This window comes from Mixophyes fleayi, chromosome 1, assembly GCF_038048845.1.
Source record: "Mixophyes fleayi isolate aMixFle1 chromosome 1, aMixFle1.hap1, whole genome shotgun sequence".
Classification (NCBI taxonomy): domain Eukaryota; kingdom Metazoa; phylum Chordata; class Amphibia; order Anura; family Limnodynastidae; genus Mixophyes; species Mixophyes fleayi.
The window spans coordinates 54358057-54377171 of NC_134402.1; the positions used below are offsets into that span (position 1 = coordinate 54358057).

General features: G+C 36.1%; 1 protein-coding gene across 3 annotated transcripts in view; it reads left to right on the plus strand.

The window, feature by feature from the left end:
- PCDH7 (protocadherin 7) overlaps positions 1 to 19115 on the plus strand; it is a 585593-nt gene that overhangs the window by 561533 nt on the left and 4945 nt on the right. Inside the window, exon 3 of one of the 3 annotated variants that reach the window (XM_075194763.1) lies at positions 3919 to 4050. The exons of the other annotated variants lie outside the window; for them this stretch is intronic. Coding sequence (XP_075050864.1) covers positions 3919 to 4050 — 132 coding nt within the window. The remainder of the gene's footprint in view (positions 1 to 3918; positions 4051 to 19115) is intronic. 3 annotated transcript variants of the gene reach the window in all.

Genomic DNA, 19115 nt, shown 5'->3' on the forward strand with positions numbered 1-19115 from the left:
GAGAAACTCTCATATTTGTGGTTAGTCGCAAAGTGTGAACATGCCTCCAAAGATGTGATGATTTAAGGCATGCATTAATTTCATCCGCCATTGTTCCTTTTGGAATGACCGGCAATGTTTGTCGAAAATCTCAAGCTAATACAACAGTGACTCCACCCATTAGTAAATCATTGCCTCTTAAAAATTGAAGTGTTTGATTGAGGGCCTGTAAAGCATTTCATCCCATACAATGACCTGACATTCCTGCAGAATCTGAGCTTTTTCTGTTCGTTTAGTGATATTGCAGACGGGAGTTTCACTTCTGGCCAGATTAAGCGGTAACTTGAAAGCTGAATGTGCTGTTCTTCCACCAGGGAGCAAAGTTGCAGCAATTCCAGAAGAGGCCACAGCAATAGCTATCCTGGAATGTACTCGAATTTTAGCAAGTAACAACTTGATGAGAAACGTCTTACCTGTTCCTCCGGGTGCATCCAGAAAAAATATATTTCCCCTTTTTTTTGGAACTTCTTCCAAGACATTGTTCCAGACATTCCAGAGTTATGGTCGTTTTCGATGATTTTTAGGTGTTACCCCCCTCGCCACCCCCACCCCGTAATGAATTTCAATTTTAAAATTTTTTTGTTGCCTCCGTCATGTTTAAATATACTCGTATGCAAAATTTCATGATCTTCGCTTGAAAAATGGGGATTTGTATAGAAAGACAGACAGAAGGACAGAAGGACAAAATTCCAAGTTTTTTTGGAACTTCTTCCAAGACATTGTTCCAGACATTCCAGAGTTATGGTCGTTTTCGATGATTTTTAGGTGTTATCCCCCTTGCTACCCCCACCCTTAGGAGTGCTAAGGGTGTCTTGCCCCCACAATATTTGTTGTCATACTGTAAGTCATATGTGTACCAGGTTTGGTGTAAATTGTTTCAGACATTCCAGAGTTATGGTCTTTTTGATGATTTTTAGGTGTTACCCCCCTCGCCACCCCCACCCTTAGGAGTGCTAGGGGTGTCTTGCCCCCACAATATTTGTTGTCAGACTGTAAGTCATATGTGTACCAGGTTTGGTGTAAATTGTTCCAGACATTCCAGAGTTATGGTCGTTTTCGATGATTTTTAGGTGTTACCCCCCTCGCCACCCCCACCCCGTAATGAATTTCAATTTCCAATTTTTTTAGTTGCCTCCGTCATGTTTTAATACACTCGTATACAAAATTTCATGATCTTCGCTTGAAAAATGTGGATTTGTATAGAAAGACAGACAGAAGGACAAATTTTCTCTTTTATATATTAGATATATATATATATATATATATATATATATATATATATATACACACGTGTGTGTTGTGCTGGGCATGCCATACGTACACTATGGGTACTGCAACTAACATTATGTTATTTTGTTTGTGTCGAAAAACTCTTTCTATCATACATTAAGCATCTTTCAAACCAAACTATTTCAATGAGAATAGACTATAGGGCAAACTGTTTCACTTGCCTGGATGTAGTTCTTTGACATACAGCTATGTTTGACATATAGACAAACTAAGCACATGCCTAGTGAAACAGCTGTTGGTAGCAGTATATAAATGGCGTTGTGCTCATTGTAGTACCATTGTCTTTGTATATATTTATTACACTGGCTTTACCAAACACCAATAATGCAGATCCACTCGCAACGTCCAAAGCAGTATAATTCTACTTGTGTCACTACCTGCTGGCATTGACACTTGCTGAGCTTCTGTTGATTACTATGACATGTCCCATATCCTCCAAGCATCCTTCCATCTATATATTGGGGTGTAACTTCATGTCTTTAGGTGTTACACATTAATTTATTTTCCCCAGATGTACCTTAGCAAAAATCATGGCTTAGTCTCAACAGTGTGGTAGACAATTTGTTTTTAATAGTATGACAAGAAAGTATAACTGATAAGGAATATTACCTGTCTGCTGTGCACAGTGCATTGCTTCATAGTGCTGTAGTCTCATCATTTTTACAGTGATTATCCTTGAAATTATGTTGACTGAGGAGTGCTGATTAATTATTTCTCGAAGATTTAGAGTGAAGACATTCTAATTGCACAATGTATTGTTTCAGCTAAGGATTTCTAGATTCATTCAACAGAGACATATTTTACGGGAAAAAAATGTAAACGAACAATTTGACATTGTGACAGATTAATACTTAATCATTAGAACAGCAGAACAATTAGACAGCTTAAATGTGTTCTACATCCTAATGTCTATACCACTTCAGGAATCCACATTAAAATATTCTTCTGTGAAAGGTCTGTCACTGTTTGACTGATCTAACTAAATCAGCGACTAACCAAGGATTTAACTGGATTATCACTAGGCTGGCAACAATTAAACTTAATTCCTGGAAATTAAAATCTGGGGAATTACTTTATGATTAGAAAGGTCAGTTGTCTCAGTACAAAAAAAAGTATATTGAGCAATAGAGCATGCTGGGATTTATTTTTAACCATTTCATATATGTGCATACTAGTTTGAGATAACCAGAAAACTATATAGGGCTTATTTGTTATTTTTTGTATTATTATTATTATTATTATTATTATTATTATTATTATTATTAATAATGCTTTCGTCCATTTCAATAATTTTAAAAATGTGTATTTAATAGATCGCCAATACATCCTGGTGTTTCCAGAATAGGCATTGTGATTATAGTAGAAAACTTTGACTTGGGATCTTCCTAGTAATGTTGGATTCCTTGTGCACTTGGAATACTGTAATAGCAATAGAATAATAATATGTTTTGCTGTATTTGGAATGAATAAGCAAACTGAGCAAATCTCGTATGTAGCATAGCGAGGTTGTCCACATTTCCATATAAAAATTAACAGGTGTCTTGCCTATATATATAATGCCTATATTGAGGTAATGTGTTATAAAAAGCTAAAGCCACCATTCCAAATACGGTTTTATTATTTTTCAAAAATTGGAATTGTCTAACTTTTGTCAATCTTTAAAGATATAGGCAACTGTTTATGGGCAGGACTTTTGTTGATAGTGATACACAGGTTGTGGTCTTTATGATTTTTCCTATCAAAGTATTCATTTGATTTCATGTGTGCTGAAAATTCATAGCAACATCCGGTCAATGTCACTGTATCTGCACTGAACCCTGAAGGGGCCACTGTACACATGCTGGGTGCATCCTTTGATGGATAGAGTCAAACATGATCCATTTTATTTTTTAACGCAATATTCTGCTTCTGTTTTTTTCCAAACATATTTTAGGATTAAAGGGATATGGTCAACTGCTGTTTAAAATATAACTTCACCATCAATTATTTCATTCATCCCAAAGTGGTGGTGACATTGTTAACAGTTGGAATAATCTGGAACAAAGTACCACATCAATATATGTTAAGCGACATGATGCACAAAAGCAGTTGGCGTTACAATTCTTCAGAATTAGATTCTTTCTGGATTGCAGTCTCGCTGCTGGCCTTCTGCCTTTTTAATTACAATATAATGACCGTTCTGGCACCGGTGTAAAAGGGACTTAAATCACCAGTACTAATGATTTACTGTAGATTTCTGGGAAAATTAAAGAATTTAATTATTTCTCTTCATGACAAAGATTGGTTCATAAAGTAATGTTAAAACTTTACTTTTCTGAGAAATGATTGTTGAAAAGAGAATATTTATTTGGAATTATGTTATAATAGTACAAGGAGTCAGATACTAAGATCCTAAAAAAATATGATGTATTGTTTTATCCTGTGATAAGAGTCTTATTATTTTTTGTCACCCTCTGTATTTATTCTTCACTTTTACATTTTAAGATAGTCTTCTATATGTTAACACTGCCAGGTTCATCCCTAAAGACATCACTTTCACTCATCCAGCTATCCACAGTCAGTGACCTCAGCTCTATTTTTACTTTCCAGGCTGTGGCAATAACCCAAAGCTACCTCCCTTGGGCTTAATAGAGCATGAGAGCCAGGCCACCTGTAGTGAACCTTTTCCAGGAAGACGCTTCTCTCAACGATGGGGAAATACCCTTCCAATCTGCCTCAGAGGTGGGAAATGCAGCATTTTAACCTAAGTATAGTGTCCAATGACTTGTGCTCCCTGTTTATGAGTGGAGCTGTATCCTGGAGGATGAGCCAAATGGAGCAGCATCTGCACATGTTCACACTTGTGCCCTGGTGACCATGCTGCTCTACACAAATGGGGAATAGAAAATACAATTTGTAGGAAAACAAAACTGCTAAAGTGACGTTGCCCTGCCATTTAGTGATGTTTCTATCCCTGTTGTGGGCAAATGATGTATATGTGGTGCAGACTATTCTGACTTATACTTGACAAATTGTTAAAATCAATGGCTCCAACTCATTGCTTGGGAAATACGTACATTTCTCTTTCTATTAATTTTACAAATTCCTGAACAAAATGAGGACAATTTATCATTATTCAATATGTTATGTTTGCAGTAACTCTATTGTTTGTTTTCGCTTAAGCTTAAATATCAACTCCAATTATAATTCATTACAGATTTTTTTTGTAAAGGTGAGAGCTAGATCTTATCATATTTAATAGCATATACATTTTGATGGTAATATCCTTTTTGATTAAAAATGTTAGTGTCCTTTAAAGCTGCTATCTGAATGTTTGACACAGTTACCAAACAATTGTATCTGTTTTTAATTTGGCCACATACATGGCTGGGAATTCGTCAGCCTACTTCTGGGGGAAGTGAGCAGATTGAGTAGATTAGCAGTGGCCATCAAGATTTAATACCGATTTGGATCAGATTTTGATTGGATCAAGAGATCCTGGTTAGCCCACACACATGGGAATAGTTTGCCAGATTGCAGGAGTCATGTAGAATTGGACGCAAAGTACAATTACAATGTAAGTTGCATCATGGCACACTACCTCCCACGTTCTGCCTCTCTAAGGGTAGAGAGGCGCAAGGGGGAGGATATGTCGCAGTCTGAGAATCGGCTGGTCAAAAGTTCTTCTACTGCACATTCACATTTGTATAGAATGCTTTTTGCACTTTAGGAATCAGACTTATGTCCGACTCTTCGTGACTCCCTGAAATTACAGCATGTTTGTGTACCTGTTTGACTTCTCCAGAACTTATGCTAACTAAAAATGCCTATAGTATAGACATAAATAATGTATCATTTCAAAATATCTACAACAGTAAGCTTTAAAAAAAAAAAAAAAAATAGTAAAAAGGGTTCATTTATACTCCCATGGACTGATGTGCATGGACTGATGTGCATGGACTGATTTTTGTCCACAAGCAATTAATGAGAATTGTAACTGTATCACAGTGTGCATGTCCCAAGCAGAAGATTTATGCTTGATTTGTTTCAGCTAGACTGTTTTAGAGATGGCATCCAGTATCCCTATGATACATGATAATGCCACATTCAAAATGACAGCAGTCAAAGCCTTGGGGCAGTAGATGCTTCTTGAGATATGTTCAATTGCTGTTTAACTCGGTTTAGCCTAAGGTGCAGAGAAAGAAGTTGCTGATTCTTTCAAACATGTTTAAGAATTTTAATAGTGTCCTACTATGTCAAGATATGCTGCCATGCTACAGGGATTATTCCAGCAAATTGCTCCAAAATGCTAAGACATTGCTTAGTTTAATGAAATAAATATTAATCCGAACATTAATGTTAATTAAACGCATACATTTTATGAAAATTAATGAATATCAATCCATGTTTCTAATCTTATAGGCTGTGTCACAAATATTTTACTGCTTGAATATATTGATGAGATAGATAGATCTTTTGTCTCTAGCAATAATAGCTAGAAGGAGAGGAAGTAAGTTAATCTGTAAAATATTCAGCCAATGGCAGGTCTAATAGTGACCGATATCTGGCTCACAGTTAATATAATCTATGTAACACATGGATGTATATTCATGTGAAAGTGGAAGTAGAAAATTAAATAATGTTTACATGTTATTTTTTAATTGATGAATAATGATGCTAATGCTAATTATCCCATGATAATTTAAATGGTAAAAATCTGTCAGCACTAAAAGTTGGTGTAAAATTCTGCTTTATGGAATCACAATACATACATGAGTATCCCTAATATACTCATGAGTATCCCTAATTAATTGATTCAATAAAGCAGTTAGAATGCAGAAGGTGCTTCCCTTTTCCAAAATATTACAGAATATTAAAATAGCCCGATATAAATAACAACAGCTCCCAGTAATATAAAATAAACATAGTAATAAAAAGTAGGAAGAGCTCCTGGTTGAATGGATAATTAGCCAATTGCATTAACTCTGAAAAAATGATTTATAGGAGGTTTAACAATATTCCCACATGTCACAGTCATGTTTTTCTTGTTATCACTCAAAATATGTTGGAGAAAAAGAGTTTGTTGAGGTGCAAATTGCAGGAAAATGCTGAAAGTTACTCCGCTGGCAAATCACTTCTTATCCAGTATACTCAATAATTATTATTTGTTTACATTTAAAGTTTTATGCAATTATATTTAATTCTACACTTGCATCCTTATGTAAGCAAGACCCAAAGGTCACGAGAGCTATGATCTAAGGATAAAAGAAAAGCACGCAGACATTGCCATGCTGTAAAATGGTTAGACTGGCATTATTATATTTTTTATTTGATATCAATTTCAAATACATTTGAATAGCTCTAATTACTGTGCTTGAAGATGAATGAAGTTCATGTGGGCTAGGCGTGCTGAGAGCAAGTGCACCAACGGGAACGCGGTGTGCTACAAGTTCAAAACCACAGAAATGGGAAATAAATAAGATAATTACCTTTCTTTTACAACGGAAAACAACTTTTGCAAAATAACATTTATAGAGAAATAGGGCAAGGATGATAGCAATTTATTGTTATTTACCTTCAACTGACCTCTCTTCCTATAATTATATTCAACGTTTCATTTTCAGCTTCAACTAGGAGATAAAGATTACACTGCTTAGAAAAACATCTTCTCACTTGATGATGTTCCCTCAAAATACCACAATTATTGATTTTTCAGGGACTACGATCTGATATTTACAGCCACCGGTCTCTGGAGTAAGAGCAGAGTCATCAGGTATCCACTGATAGAAAGGAGCTGGTAGAGTTGGCCATTGGGTCCGGTCATGCTGACTTTCTGGAAGTACCAGGCAAGCTCTTGCTTTGCTGCAGCCAGTCTTATATGTAATTAAAACCTGCCTAGACATAACATATGTAACTATTATGGCACCTGAATGGAAAGGGCCATCATCCAGTTCAATCTGGTGACATATTTGACAGACACTATCCACTGATAGAAAGGAGCTGGTAGAGTTGGCCATTGGGTCCGGTCATGCTGGCTTTCTGGAAGTACCAGGCAAGCTCTTGATTTGCTGCAGCTAGTCTTACATGTAATTAAAACCTGCATAGACTTAACATATGTAACAAATAATGCACCTGAATGGAAAGGGCCATTATCCAGTTCAATCTGGTAACTAATTTGATAGACACCATCCATGCATAACACAAATGCTGCTTATTACTGGTAGCGCAGAACCTCCTCTTCCTGGGACTTGTAACTGAAAACAGCTAACAACAGGTTTTATGGTGATAGAGGTGTAAACCTTGGTGAATTACAAAGGAGTATCAAATGGCACTATTGAATGAGAAGGAATTAACAGTATGCCCATTTTTACCCAATTTGAACAAAATAGAAAAAATAGTTTAAAGAAATCAATTTCTCAAAACAGAAAACAAACAACTTTTTTTTGTTCAATGTGGAGTTCACAAATGTTCTATGGGTATTTGACATGCTTGATCATAGATATTTTAAAAAGACCTGCCTCTTAAAAATCATCAATAATAGAGACTTATGGTATATTTCAATTATCTTTATTAATGAAGGGTAATTTAACAGCAGCCAATTAACCTACCAGTATGTTTTTGAAGTGTGGGGAAAAACTGGAGCATCTGGAGGAAACCCACACAACACGAGGAGAACATACAAACTCCACACAGTTAAGACCATGATTGGGAATCAAACTTATGACCCCAGTGCTGTGAGGCAGAAGTGCTAAACACTAAGCCACCGCAGATAGCAATATTGCAACTCCAACTGAAAGAATACAAATATACATATAACTAATGTTGCTTACGACAATTGCTTATTTACTTTGCTGGTAAGTTAAAGAATAAAGTTCTGAAATTTAATGATAGTGTAGTACATAGTTGAACCCCCCCCATTAGATAAATGCTGATTGCTGCTGTGGCAATGATTGGCCATGAGAAGTTTGAAGACAGTACCCTGTTCGTATTTGAAGGTAACAGCATTTGATCGGCTGTGATTGACTCAACCATCATATGTACCTGTTTCTTACTTTGAATAGTCGTTTTTCAAACTTCTTGCTGAACACTGTCAAACTGATCTATCTTTGGCCATTTGAAATATTAGAAACTTCATCATTTAAGTCTTTCATCCTATTAAAACAGAAGTAAGTTAATTACTAGTCATATAAAACTGAAAATATGTGTTTGTGAATTGATTCATAGTATTAGCTTGGTGTGACTCAGAAGAACTCTGTGTCCAGCCATAGGTTAAAACCAAGTTTGGGGTAGGCTAAATTACTGTATCTCTTTGATTTAGTTTCTAAACTCTTCTGCTCTACCCATGTGGTTTTTATGAATAAAGAGCTCCAGACTCATGGTTACAGATGATTGCCGGTACCAATTTATGGTATGAGACATAAAAGCTGAGGGCTTTGAAATCTCTCGTTAAGGTGACATCCATAATATCAGTGATATCCAACAAAGAGATCCCTCACATCCTTGGTGATATCTGTGATATCTCAGGCCATCTCAATGGGGGCCAGAGCAGATGGGATAAGTTTGATAAGTTTGAATAAAGACACAGGAAAATATAAAATTTTCATAAATATCATGCTTATGACCTGTTATTTGGAGGTAATATTTTCTTTGTAGAGCATTCTGGCAAAAAGTTAGGTCAGTGCAAATAAACCCTGATTTGAAAAAAGGTCATATGCAACTAATTTGCATTTACACAGACTTCATACTTCTGACATCACCGTGGAAGGGGAGCTGTGGGTACCGGCAGCATGTGTATGTTAAAATGTCATGTACAATCTAACACTTCATCACTTTGGGAGTCAATTTCATATTAAGGAGTATCCCTTTATTTCTGTTCTGCCAGCAAGCAGAAGCTTGGACATTCATAAGTTTACCTTTTCTATTTGTATGTCATTTTGTTAATTGTTTTTCACCTTAAGCATTGTGGATTTCTTTTACACATTAATTACACTTAATAAGTTCATGTCTCTGTGTTCTTGCAAAGTCACGTGTCAAACTTACTTTGGTTTTAAAACACTACATAGTTAAAACAGAGGAGACCATTTGGTGTATGATAACTCTGGCTCAGGTGAGATTATTTAGATTATGATAACTCTAACGAAAGTAAATTGTGATAGATTAGTTTGTGCAGAGAACAGAAGGCTTCCTAAGTAGGAATGTCAGTTCACAAAAAAACTTGATGATGGCATAATTGGTAAGGCAAAGTTAGTGTGTGGGACAGACAGGGAGAGTTTTACACATTTTCCAACAGACAAGGTGGTTGTTTTCGTGACATCTACTTTTAACACCCCATATTTGTTTTCAATGCCAATGCAGTAATCCAAGAAGTCCTGAGAAAACTGGGGTCCTGACCTTCTTAGCATAACCCCTGTGATTTTTACCTTTTCATGTAAGAAAACAGACTATTAGACTGGGTATTTACCTTGTTTTGCGAGCTACCTGAAACCTAAGGGAAATATTTATTTTAGTTGCAGAAATAGAATATTTTCCCTGTAACATAGCAAATCTGTTTTTTCACTGCAAATGATTGGATGTGAAATTTCTTTTAAAGTATATTGTTGACGGTGAGCAAGAAAAAGATATTCACAAAATGGCCCGTAGGCTTGAAGTCTAGCCTCACTCTGTCAAGAATAGTTACAGTTTACTGTTTTGATCCAACCTTTACACTGGAAAGATTGATTTTTTTTTTATTTATAAACAGGTCAAAAGGATGTTGTAAAGTGTGTATGTGTGTTTACACAAACGCACACACACATACACAATAAAAAATATGAACAAAATAAAAAAAAAGTCACAGGTCACCATATCAGCCTTACCAATTGATTAAACGTTTCTGGAAAATAATTATTACTCAAACCGAGGCTGTAAGAGATATAAAACTTCCTTTAGACCCTCGGACAATTCTCCTTGGATTGCCAATATAACCTTATTATCCCCTCAAGAATAAACTCATAACTCACCTCTTATCAGCAGCTAGATGCTCACTGGCAGCTGAATGGAGAAAAAAAAGATAAACCTCCCACTGGAGATTATCACTTTTCTCAGGTTGGTATATACAGTAATGTGTTTAAAAGTTAACTTTGGGAATGAAGACACACATCTGATAAATTCTCTTCCAGTAACGGGAGGAACTTAACATTAACTGTTCTACTAAACACTGATTTTTAATAGGAATTTTCACTGTTATTGAGGTTTCCATGTATTTAAGCTGTCATTGGATAAAAAGATTGCACTTTGCTTCATTTTTCTTTAAAGTATCCTATGTAAATGCACCACAATTATAATACTAAAGACTGCTCTATTGTATTCTGGTGCACTGCATTATGTGTTTTCACCAGGTTCAATTATAAGCAAACATTTTTTTTGTTTTGTTTTGTTTTAAATGATTATGGGCAGCATGGTGGCTTAGTGGTTAGCACTTCTGCCTCACAGCACTGGGGTCATGAGTTCAATTCCCGACCATGGCCTTATCTGTGTGGAGTTTGTATGTTCTCCCTGTGTTTGCGTGGGTTTCCTCCGGGTGCTCCAGTTTCCTCCCACACTCCAAATACATGCTTGTAGGTTAATTGGCTGCTATCAAATTGACCCTAGTCTCTCTGTCTGAGTGTGTATGTTAGGAAATTTAGACTGTAAGCTCCAATGGGGCAGGAACCTATGTGAATGAGTTCTCTGTACAGTGCTGCGGAATTAGTGGCGCCATATAAATAAATGGTGATGCTGAGGATTATCTTATTAAACACTAACAGTAAACAGCTCCATAAAGGGGCTCAGAAGCCACAATACTGTTGAATACTCAACTATGTCTTCTTTTCTTCTCTATGAGAAGTCACATAATTGTCAGTGGCATTTAAAACCATCAAATGCTGCAGTTATTGTTGAAGGTATCTGGAAGGAGTATATATGGCAAGAACTGATGTGAAAGAGTAAGGCTTGTGCGGTTAATGCTGAGGACTCCACACTGTGTATCAATATAATAAATGGTCTGCCTGTTAAAGATGTATGCGCCATATGGAAAGCATGATACATTCTATTTACCAATACTTAATAATAACCATGGATCCTATACAGTATATAATCTAAACATATAATGGTTCAATTACAATATATGCGTCCACTTCCAAATGATCGAACTAGAGGTAAAATATGCTATACATGGGGGGAAATGTATCATAAGTCGGTTTTATATGCAGTTCGAAAATTGCCTTATCCTGTGGTTTGGAGATAGAAAACTCAATCCCCATTGCGGTGTGTGATGGTTGGAAAAAACACAAAGCAACAGAAAAAAAACCTGATCATGTAGACAGGAGAGATAGGATCAAACCGCATGCATTTGGAACTATCCTGCCAATCAAAACATAAGAGGAGCCACAATAGACATGTTAATTATGAGGGTATTAATGTATTATTATATTATGCGGACAACATTGATATACTATTATATGATGGGGCAACAGTAATTTAGAATTATATTATAGGGGCAATACTCTTTTTTCGATAACAGGGCCAATAAAAATTTATTTTTAACAGTGCTACACTTATTATTTAATACTGGAGCAGTATACAAACCGCAGACTTATAGCAATAAAAGTACCAACGGGCACTTGCGCCCATGTGCCTTTCTGTGAGAAGAGTCAGCCTAGCTGTCACTAACTCTGTGTTTTCTGTGTAAGACCTCAGACCTACTGGCTCTTTTTTTGCTTTTAAAAATGCTAGCAACAAGACATATGCAAATGTATTTTCTATTTTTGGGCAAACTTTGGACTTCTGGAATGCACATAAAATAGAACATGAAAACACTATGTATATTATTCAATTCTGACAAACAGTTGTTTTGACATTTATTACACATTATCCTTTATTTGTATAATGCAAATATATTACTCAGTGCTTTACAGAATCAATGTTTATTGATTCATATCAGTCCCTCCTTAGTCAAGCTTACAGTCTAACGTCTTTATAGCAAACACACACATACACGGGCATGGGTCATTTTTATCTCAGAAGCCAATTAACCTAGCAGTATGTCTGAGACTGTGGAAAAAATCCATGTGACTATATGGGGAAAATACAGGCTCATCACGTGTATGGCCCTATTTGGAACCATACCTATGAACTCAATGCCATTGTGTTACTCTCTCTCTCTCTCTATATATATATCTAAATATATATATATATATATATATATATATATATATATATATATATATATATATACACAGAGATTGAAGTGGAAATTTTGTGGTGGTTTAGAAAATCTAAGTGAATGAAATTTGATAGCCTTACAATGAAGACAGTAGAAAAAGAGGCGGAGTGTGGCATACCCACTGCACAGCACAGGAACGATATCAACAGCTCCAGCTCTGTGCATCATGCATCATGTGATCGCTGCAGCCACAAAGGCTGGGCAAAACATCTAAACTCCAATGAGCAACTCTGTCTGACTCAGCAAACATACAAGGACTTCAGGATTGTATGCAGATAAGCTTTAAAGTTCATACTTCTGGTACCCATATATACCTTTGCATGGGTTTGGTGTGCACCTTAAAAACACAAAGGATTATGCACTATTTCTGGTTTTATGTTCCATCTATATCTGGTCACTCTGTCTCTAAGTCTTGATGCATTTGAGATTCTCTATTGTCTGGTACGCACAACTTAGTTATTAAGGGTATTAGACAGTGATCTTACAATACTACACTATTTTGGCGACCCTATCTCTTTCTTTTTCTTTATAGATTCTTTATAGATTAATTCCAGAAACACCATCTGATACAATTGTAAATTCTACATTGGCAAGTTTTCTGTGAAATATGGACCATTTACACAATTAATCAACATTGAGTTATGCGCCATTGTGTATCCATTGTGTATCTTTACAATTGTTGCAACTATATGTATATACATCTAACTATCTATCTATCTATCTATCTATCTATCTATCTATCTATCTATCTATCTAATCTATATGTATATGTATATATATATCAATCAAATATATATATATATATATATATATATATATTGCAAAAGGTGTGCAAACCGATGGCTCCTCACACAGGTTTTTCTGAAGCACTTTGACATTTATTTTACTTGTCTGGATGGATAAACTGTCTTGCAGTGTCTTCAGCAAACAAATAAAGCATTCACAACAATAAACATAATCCAATAGCCCTCAACTCTGGCTATAACAGTTAGGTCCCTAACTAGTCACTGGCCACTTGTTGGCACCAGTCTCCTACACAAAGTTCAAACCCAGGTTTTTAAGCTTCCTGTCAGGCCTTGCTCTAACTGATTCCTTAATTGATTAGACCAGGTGCTCCACCTGGTCTCCTGCTCTGTGTGTGAGAGAGTGTGTGTGTGTGTGCAGATTTAACCCTCACTGCACCTTTAAGCTGTGGTATCCCAGGGAAACCACCACTTCTATTAGATGGTGGCAAAGTGTCCCAATAGACACAAAGTACACATATATATATATATATATATATATATATATATATACAGAAATATGATTGGTAAATCTAAAAATTCTATATATATAAATTTAATACAACCCAAACACGCAGGGTTTAAATATTGCTGTTTTAAATCTCTAGCGGAAAGTGGTTGATTTTTTAAAAAAATGACGTTTGGTAAATAATTCCCTTGGTCCTTAACCATTAATATAATACTATGTTCTTTCTAGTCTCTGTTCTAAGCAACTTTTACTGTATCTGCATTATAGCACTGCCTCTTCTACCACAATACAGCCACCACTGGATCTCTGTATATGCTACACCAGGGTAGCCAAATCTAGAAGTAGAATTTACAGGCCATAGACAAGTTATCAAACAAACATGATGCTAGTGATCTACACTGAAATATATTACAAACGTCCCCTTTCTAAACATACCTACTTTAAAAAAACAAACAGAAAATAAATGATCCGCTTTCCATACCTTTTAGGGAGTAAGAGTAACAGTACAGATGTATGGTGATGAACACTTGAATTCCCTTGTTGTATTTTCTGCATACTGTGTAGAACTCCCAAACGGTTGTGGTTTAAGAATTGATGTGCTGACAAATGTCAATATTTCTGTTATCCATCACTGAGGGAAGAAACTGTAGGTGTCAGGACTGCAGCTGAATTCAAAGGTATGGTAAAGGACAGACATATGCTCTTTGATGATTACTGAAGAACAGTGCTGCAGGGACATGTGAACACGCAAAACTTTACACTGCAACTTTTATAAATAATGGGACGAGCCAGAAACAGATTTATGTTTCTTAAGTGCATTCGACTACTAATTCTATACTGGAACTTTGCAACACATTATGTACAATTATTATTTAACAGCCACTGGAATTTTTAAACATGATACAATGGATTTCATACTGTTTTGGCCATATTTAAAAATGCACTGCAAAATAATAAAAATAGTTTTGTATTGAATAAAGATTAGAGATGGGCGGGCTCGGTTTTGTGAAAGCCGAACCCACCCGAACTTTGGGGTTCCCAGTGCCAAGCCAGGTCGGCTCGGTACTCTCGCGCCTATGCGGATTCCAAAACGAGGCAAAACGTCATTGTGACGTCATCGGATCTCGGATCTCATAAGTTTTGGAATCTATAAATACCGCCCTCCACGTCGATCTAGCGCCATTTGAGAGAGGGACAGAGAAGGAGTAGGACAGAGTATAGAGCAGTTTGGCAGGCAAAGTGATAGAAGAGAAAGAGGAGGGTGGTAGCACTGTTAGAGAAAGCTCCATTGCTGAATTTGTCATTGCAGAAATACAAATTATAAATATATAAGTCCTTGCAGGCCTTTTTTCTGAATTTGCACTATAAAGTGTAGGGTCTAATATACACCCTTATAGAAGAGCTGTGTTGGTCATTTGGTCATTGCTGAAATCCTAATATACCAGTCATTGTGCTCTTTTTTTTCTGAGTTTGCACTACAAAGTGTAGGGTCTAATACTCATATCTAATCCATTACCCCCTCCATATCTCTCACATTACCACCCTTCATGCTTCTCTTTAATTGCTGCCCTTCAATGTCTGTCTCATTTCTGCCCCCTCCATGCCTCTTTATTTGCTGCCCCCTCTATGCCTCTCTCATTGCAGCCCCCTCCATGTCTCTCTCATTGCTGCCCTCTCCATTACTCTTTCACTGTTGCCCCATCCCATGCCTCTCATTCTTGCTGCCCTCTCCATGTCTCTCTCATAACTTCCTGTAGACGTGATAGCCATTATGCTGCTCTACTGCATGTTCCTTGCTACTCACATAGGAAGTGAATATGCTTCTTATCTGAGCACTGGATTGCGTGGCTATCTGATGTCCCTTTGAGTTGCTCAGACAGTGCTCCAAGGAGTCTCTACAGTGTGATTAGCCTCATACATTTAACAATGCATTAATGACTTTACCCAAACTGCACTCTCAAAAATCACTATTTCCTCATTCACATGTAGACAAGTTATTTCCTGAGGTAAAGATCATGGGTGCTCAGTTGCGCTTTGTTTTGCGGATTATGTGTTGTGCCATGATGATTGCAAAATAAGCTGAAATGCCTTAACAAGCACGCAATTCTGGGTTTAATACTATAACTTTATGAAAACAACAATAGGGATGCAGTGGGTGTGGCTAAGGGATCCTGAGGTAAGGGGGCCAGTCAAGGGTGCTTCTTCCCTCCAAAGCTCCTTCTCCTGCTGAGATTTCCACTCTGGTCTCAAAGGAGAAAAGTGGATGCTTCTTCTGAGCTATAGACTATTATAGCTAGATTCAGTGGCAGTAGTCTGAGAAGGCCCATTTATGGCCATATCCTTTTGCAAAATTTTCAATGGTCTTTATCTTTCATTAGCATTCTATGTTTGTATGTTTCTGTAGCTATTTATTTTCATGTAATTGACTTTCATTTTCATACCTAAAATGTACTATTTTCTTAGCAAATGTGTTGAATATCAAATGTTTTGTTCATTCTAGTGATAAATTATGTAATTCAAATGGTATGTCACAATGTGCAAAAAACGTTGCATTCAAATAAGTTTCAGAATGATCTATTACTGTTTAACAAAATTCTTGACTAACAATACATTCTGAAAACAATCACTAAAGACACTCATATTCCAATTGTATTATACTGAAAGTACGTAACTGTAGAGAATAATGTAATTTTACATTATAAAAATAAAAGAAGGCAGATTATAAGAAGCAATTAACTTGCATTAATACAACAATTGAAAAGACCACTAAATATAAAATATGATATGATCCAGTATGTGCATTGTCACAATTAAATATTACATGATTCATTGACGTGTGCGTAGCATATTCCTTTCTGCACTCTTCTCTGTCTTACTGAAGAGTAAGGATGCGTCACCAGTGTACAATGTTCACCTAGGTTGGCGTAATTATGAAAACTCCAGTTTTCCAGTCAGAAAACTGAAGTATTGTGGAGTTTGTTTAGTCTCACATACAAGCAACTGGGAAACATGGTTTCCATGTTATATGAGAGAACTTCGTGTAGTGTGTTAATAGCTGAAGCTCTCTTGTGTGAAAGGAAAACCATAATTAATTATTGTTTTCTCTATATATTTGTAATCGTGAGTATAGTGTTGTCCTTGGTGTGCCATAAAATTTGCGATGGTCTCTTTTATTTATTTTTTTTATTTTTTTTTGGGGGGGGGGGGGGGTCTGAGCAGCAGTGAGTAACAACTTGCTGCTCCAGAAGCCCTAGTCTGCTCTTCTGAGCATACATGTACAATGAAGCCCTGGTTGAACTTTTAGTTCCACTGTGATAATTACAATCATGACAGTAGAACTTAAGAGCCCAAATGGGGCTCTACTGTGTATGTGCAGAATAACAGAGTGTATGACCTCTGGAGCTGATGGACAGACTTTGCCAGGCCCCCCTCAATGCAGGTGATAGATATGCCTCATTGACCCCTGCTGGACCAAATACTCAGAGTACTACCAGCGGCATTGGTCAATTGCTTCTCAAGCAGTCTATCACTAGGTACTGCACTGTGTAGAAATATTCTGAATTTACCTGATCTTTGCTCAAAGCCTGTGATAAGGACAACAGCTTGGACACAAATAGTGTAAAAGTGTGTGCGTAATTTGTCTGTGTGAAGGCATCTAGGAGGTAAAGAAGAGATAATTGGTAAATGTGAAGCCAGAAGGAGGGAAGTGTTGTATACATGTGTGAGGTGTGAGCAGAAGGTGCCCAGTCATCAATAAAACAAATAACACAGACATATATATATATATATATATATATATATATATATATATATATATATATGTAATGTCCTGTAAAGTATATCCATATATTTGATGTGTTGATGTGTAGTAAAATGATCACTTGTATAAGTAGTCACTCCTGTAAAACATAATTTTAGATTTGGTGTGCAGTATCTTTTGTGTCACATGACTCATTTTAAAAGTATTCAAGGATTCAGGGATAAAATTCACAACTGTCAGTGGTTAGACAAACCTGGTTATAACAATCACCTCATTAACAACAACTAGCTTTATTTAAAACGGACTTGTGTAGCACAGGAAAATAATGTGCCCCCTATTGTAAAATAAAAAAAATGTCAGTTCTGCTTTGCATGTTTAAATGCCCTTCTATAAGAGATTTTCTGCCTCTTCATGGTCTTGCCTTGACTTCAACAGTTCAATGTTACTTCCATTTTTAACAATATTTTGGAAAGTGAACACCCCAAACCAGAAGAATTTAGATATATTATTTATACCCTCCCCTGCTTTTTAACAGGGGGAATAATGTGAAGCCTCCAGTCAGCTCCTTATTGGATCCCATGGTTGTTGAGAGTAGGCATAGCATCCTGAAAGTGTCAAAGTTTTTAATCAGCTCTTCACCTTGCTTAATGTTATGTCTAATGAATCATTAAAGTTTTGAAGTCTTAAATCAAGCAATAATTAATAAACTGGAAGGGTGCCCAAACTTCTGTACATGCCACATTCACTGTTATTGTTTAATCTGTTAAATTCAGCAAATAAATAGTAATTGCACATTATAAAGGGCAGGCATATCCTATGTTTAAGTTTATACCCTGCAGAGATGTGAAACAATGAATTGCTGTGGAATTAGTGGCGCTATATAAATAGCTGATGATGATGATGATGACAAGGGATAGCCTCAAATTATACATGGATGAGCATTAGCATAATTAATTACTGTAGATAATAAGCCTTAGATCTATATAGGAAAATATATTTGCGAGCACCTTAAATGTGTTCTCATGTTTAAAAAAAGCCATTGGGCCTGAGTCATTAAGGAGAGTAAAGCATAAAAAGAAGTAACTTTGCACCTTGGCAAAATCATGTTGCATTGAAGGGGGGGGTAAATTTATAATATGATGGCATATTTATAGTTGGGGTAAGGCAAGTCAACTTTAAATTTCAGTGTAATCATAAAGCTATCAAGTATCTGTGTGTTGCATGGAAAAACAGCCAAAATAGGTGCAAAATAATATACTAATTTGCACCCCTTGCATTGTAACATGGGTTGTCCAATATCAAATGTACTCCTTTTTTTGCCTTGCTCTCCTTAATGACTCCGGCCCATTATGTATAGTTGTGCTACTTTCTGAACCATTTACATAATCAATTAAGTTACAACTGGTTGAACATATCTAATTCCTTTCCACTGGAATTTAGTTTGTGCAGTTTAAATAGATCTGTTTAGGTTATTTTATTTGCTGTACTGTACTATAAAAGGTATTAGGTCATTTTTTTTAATTGTATTTATTATTAAATGCTGAAAATCCAAAT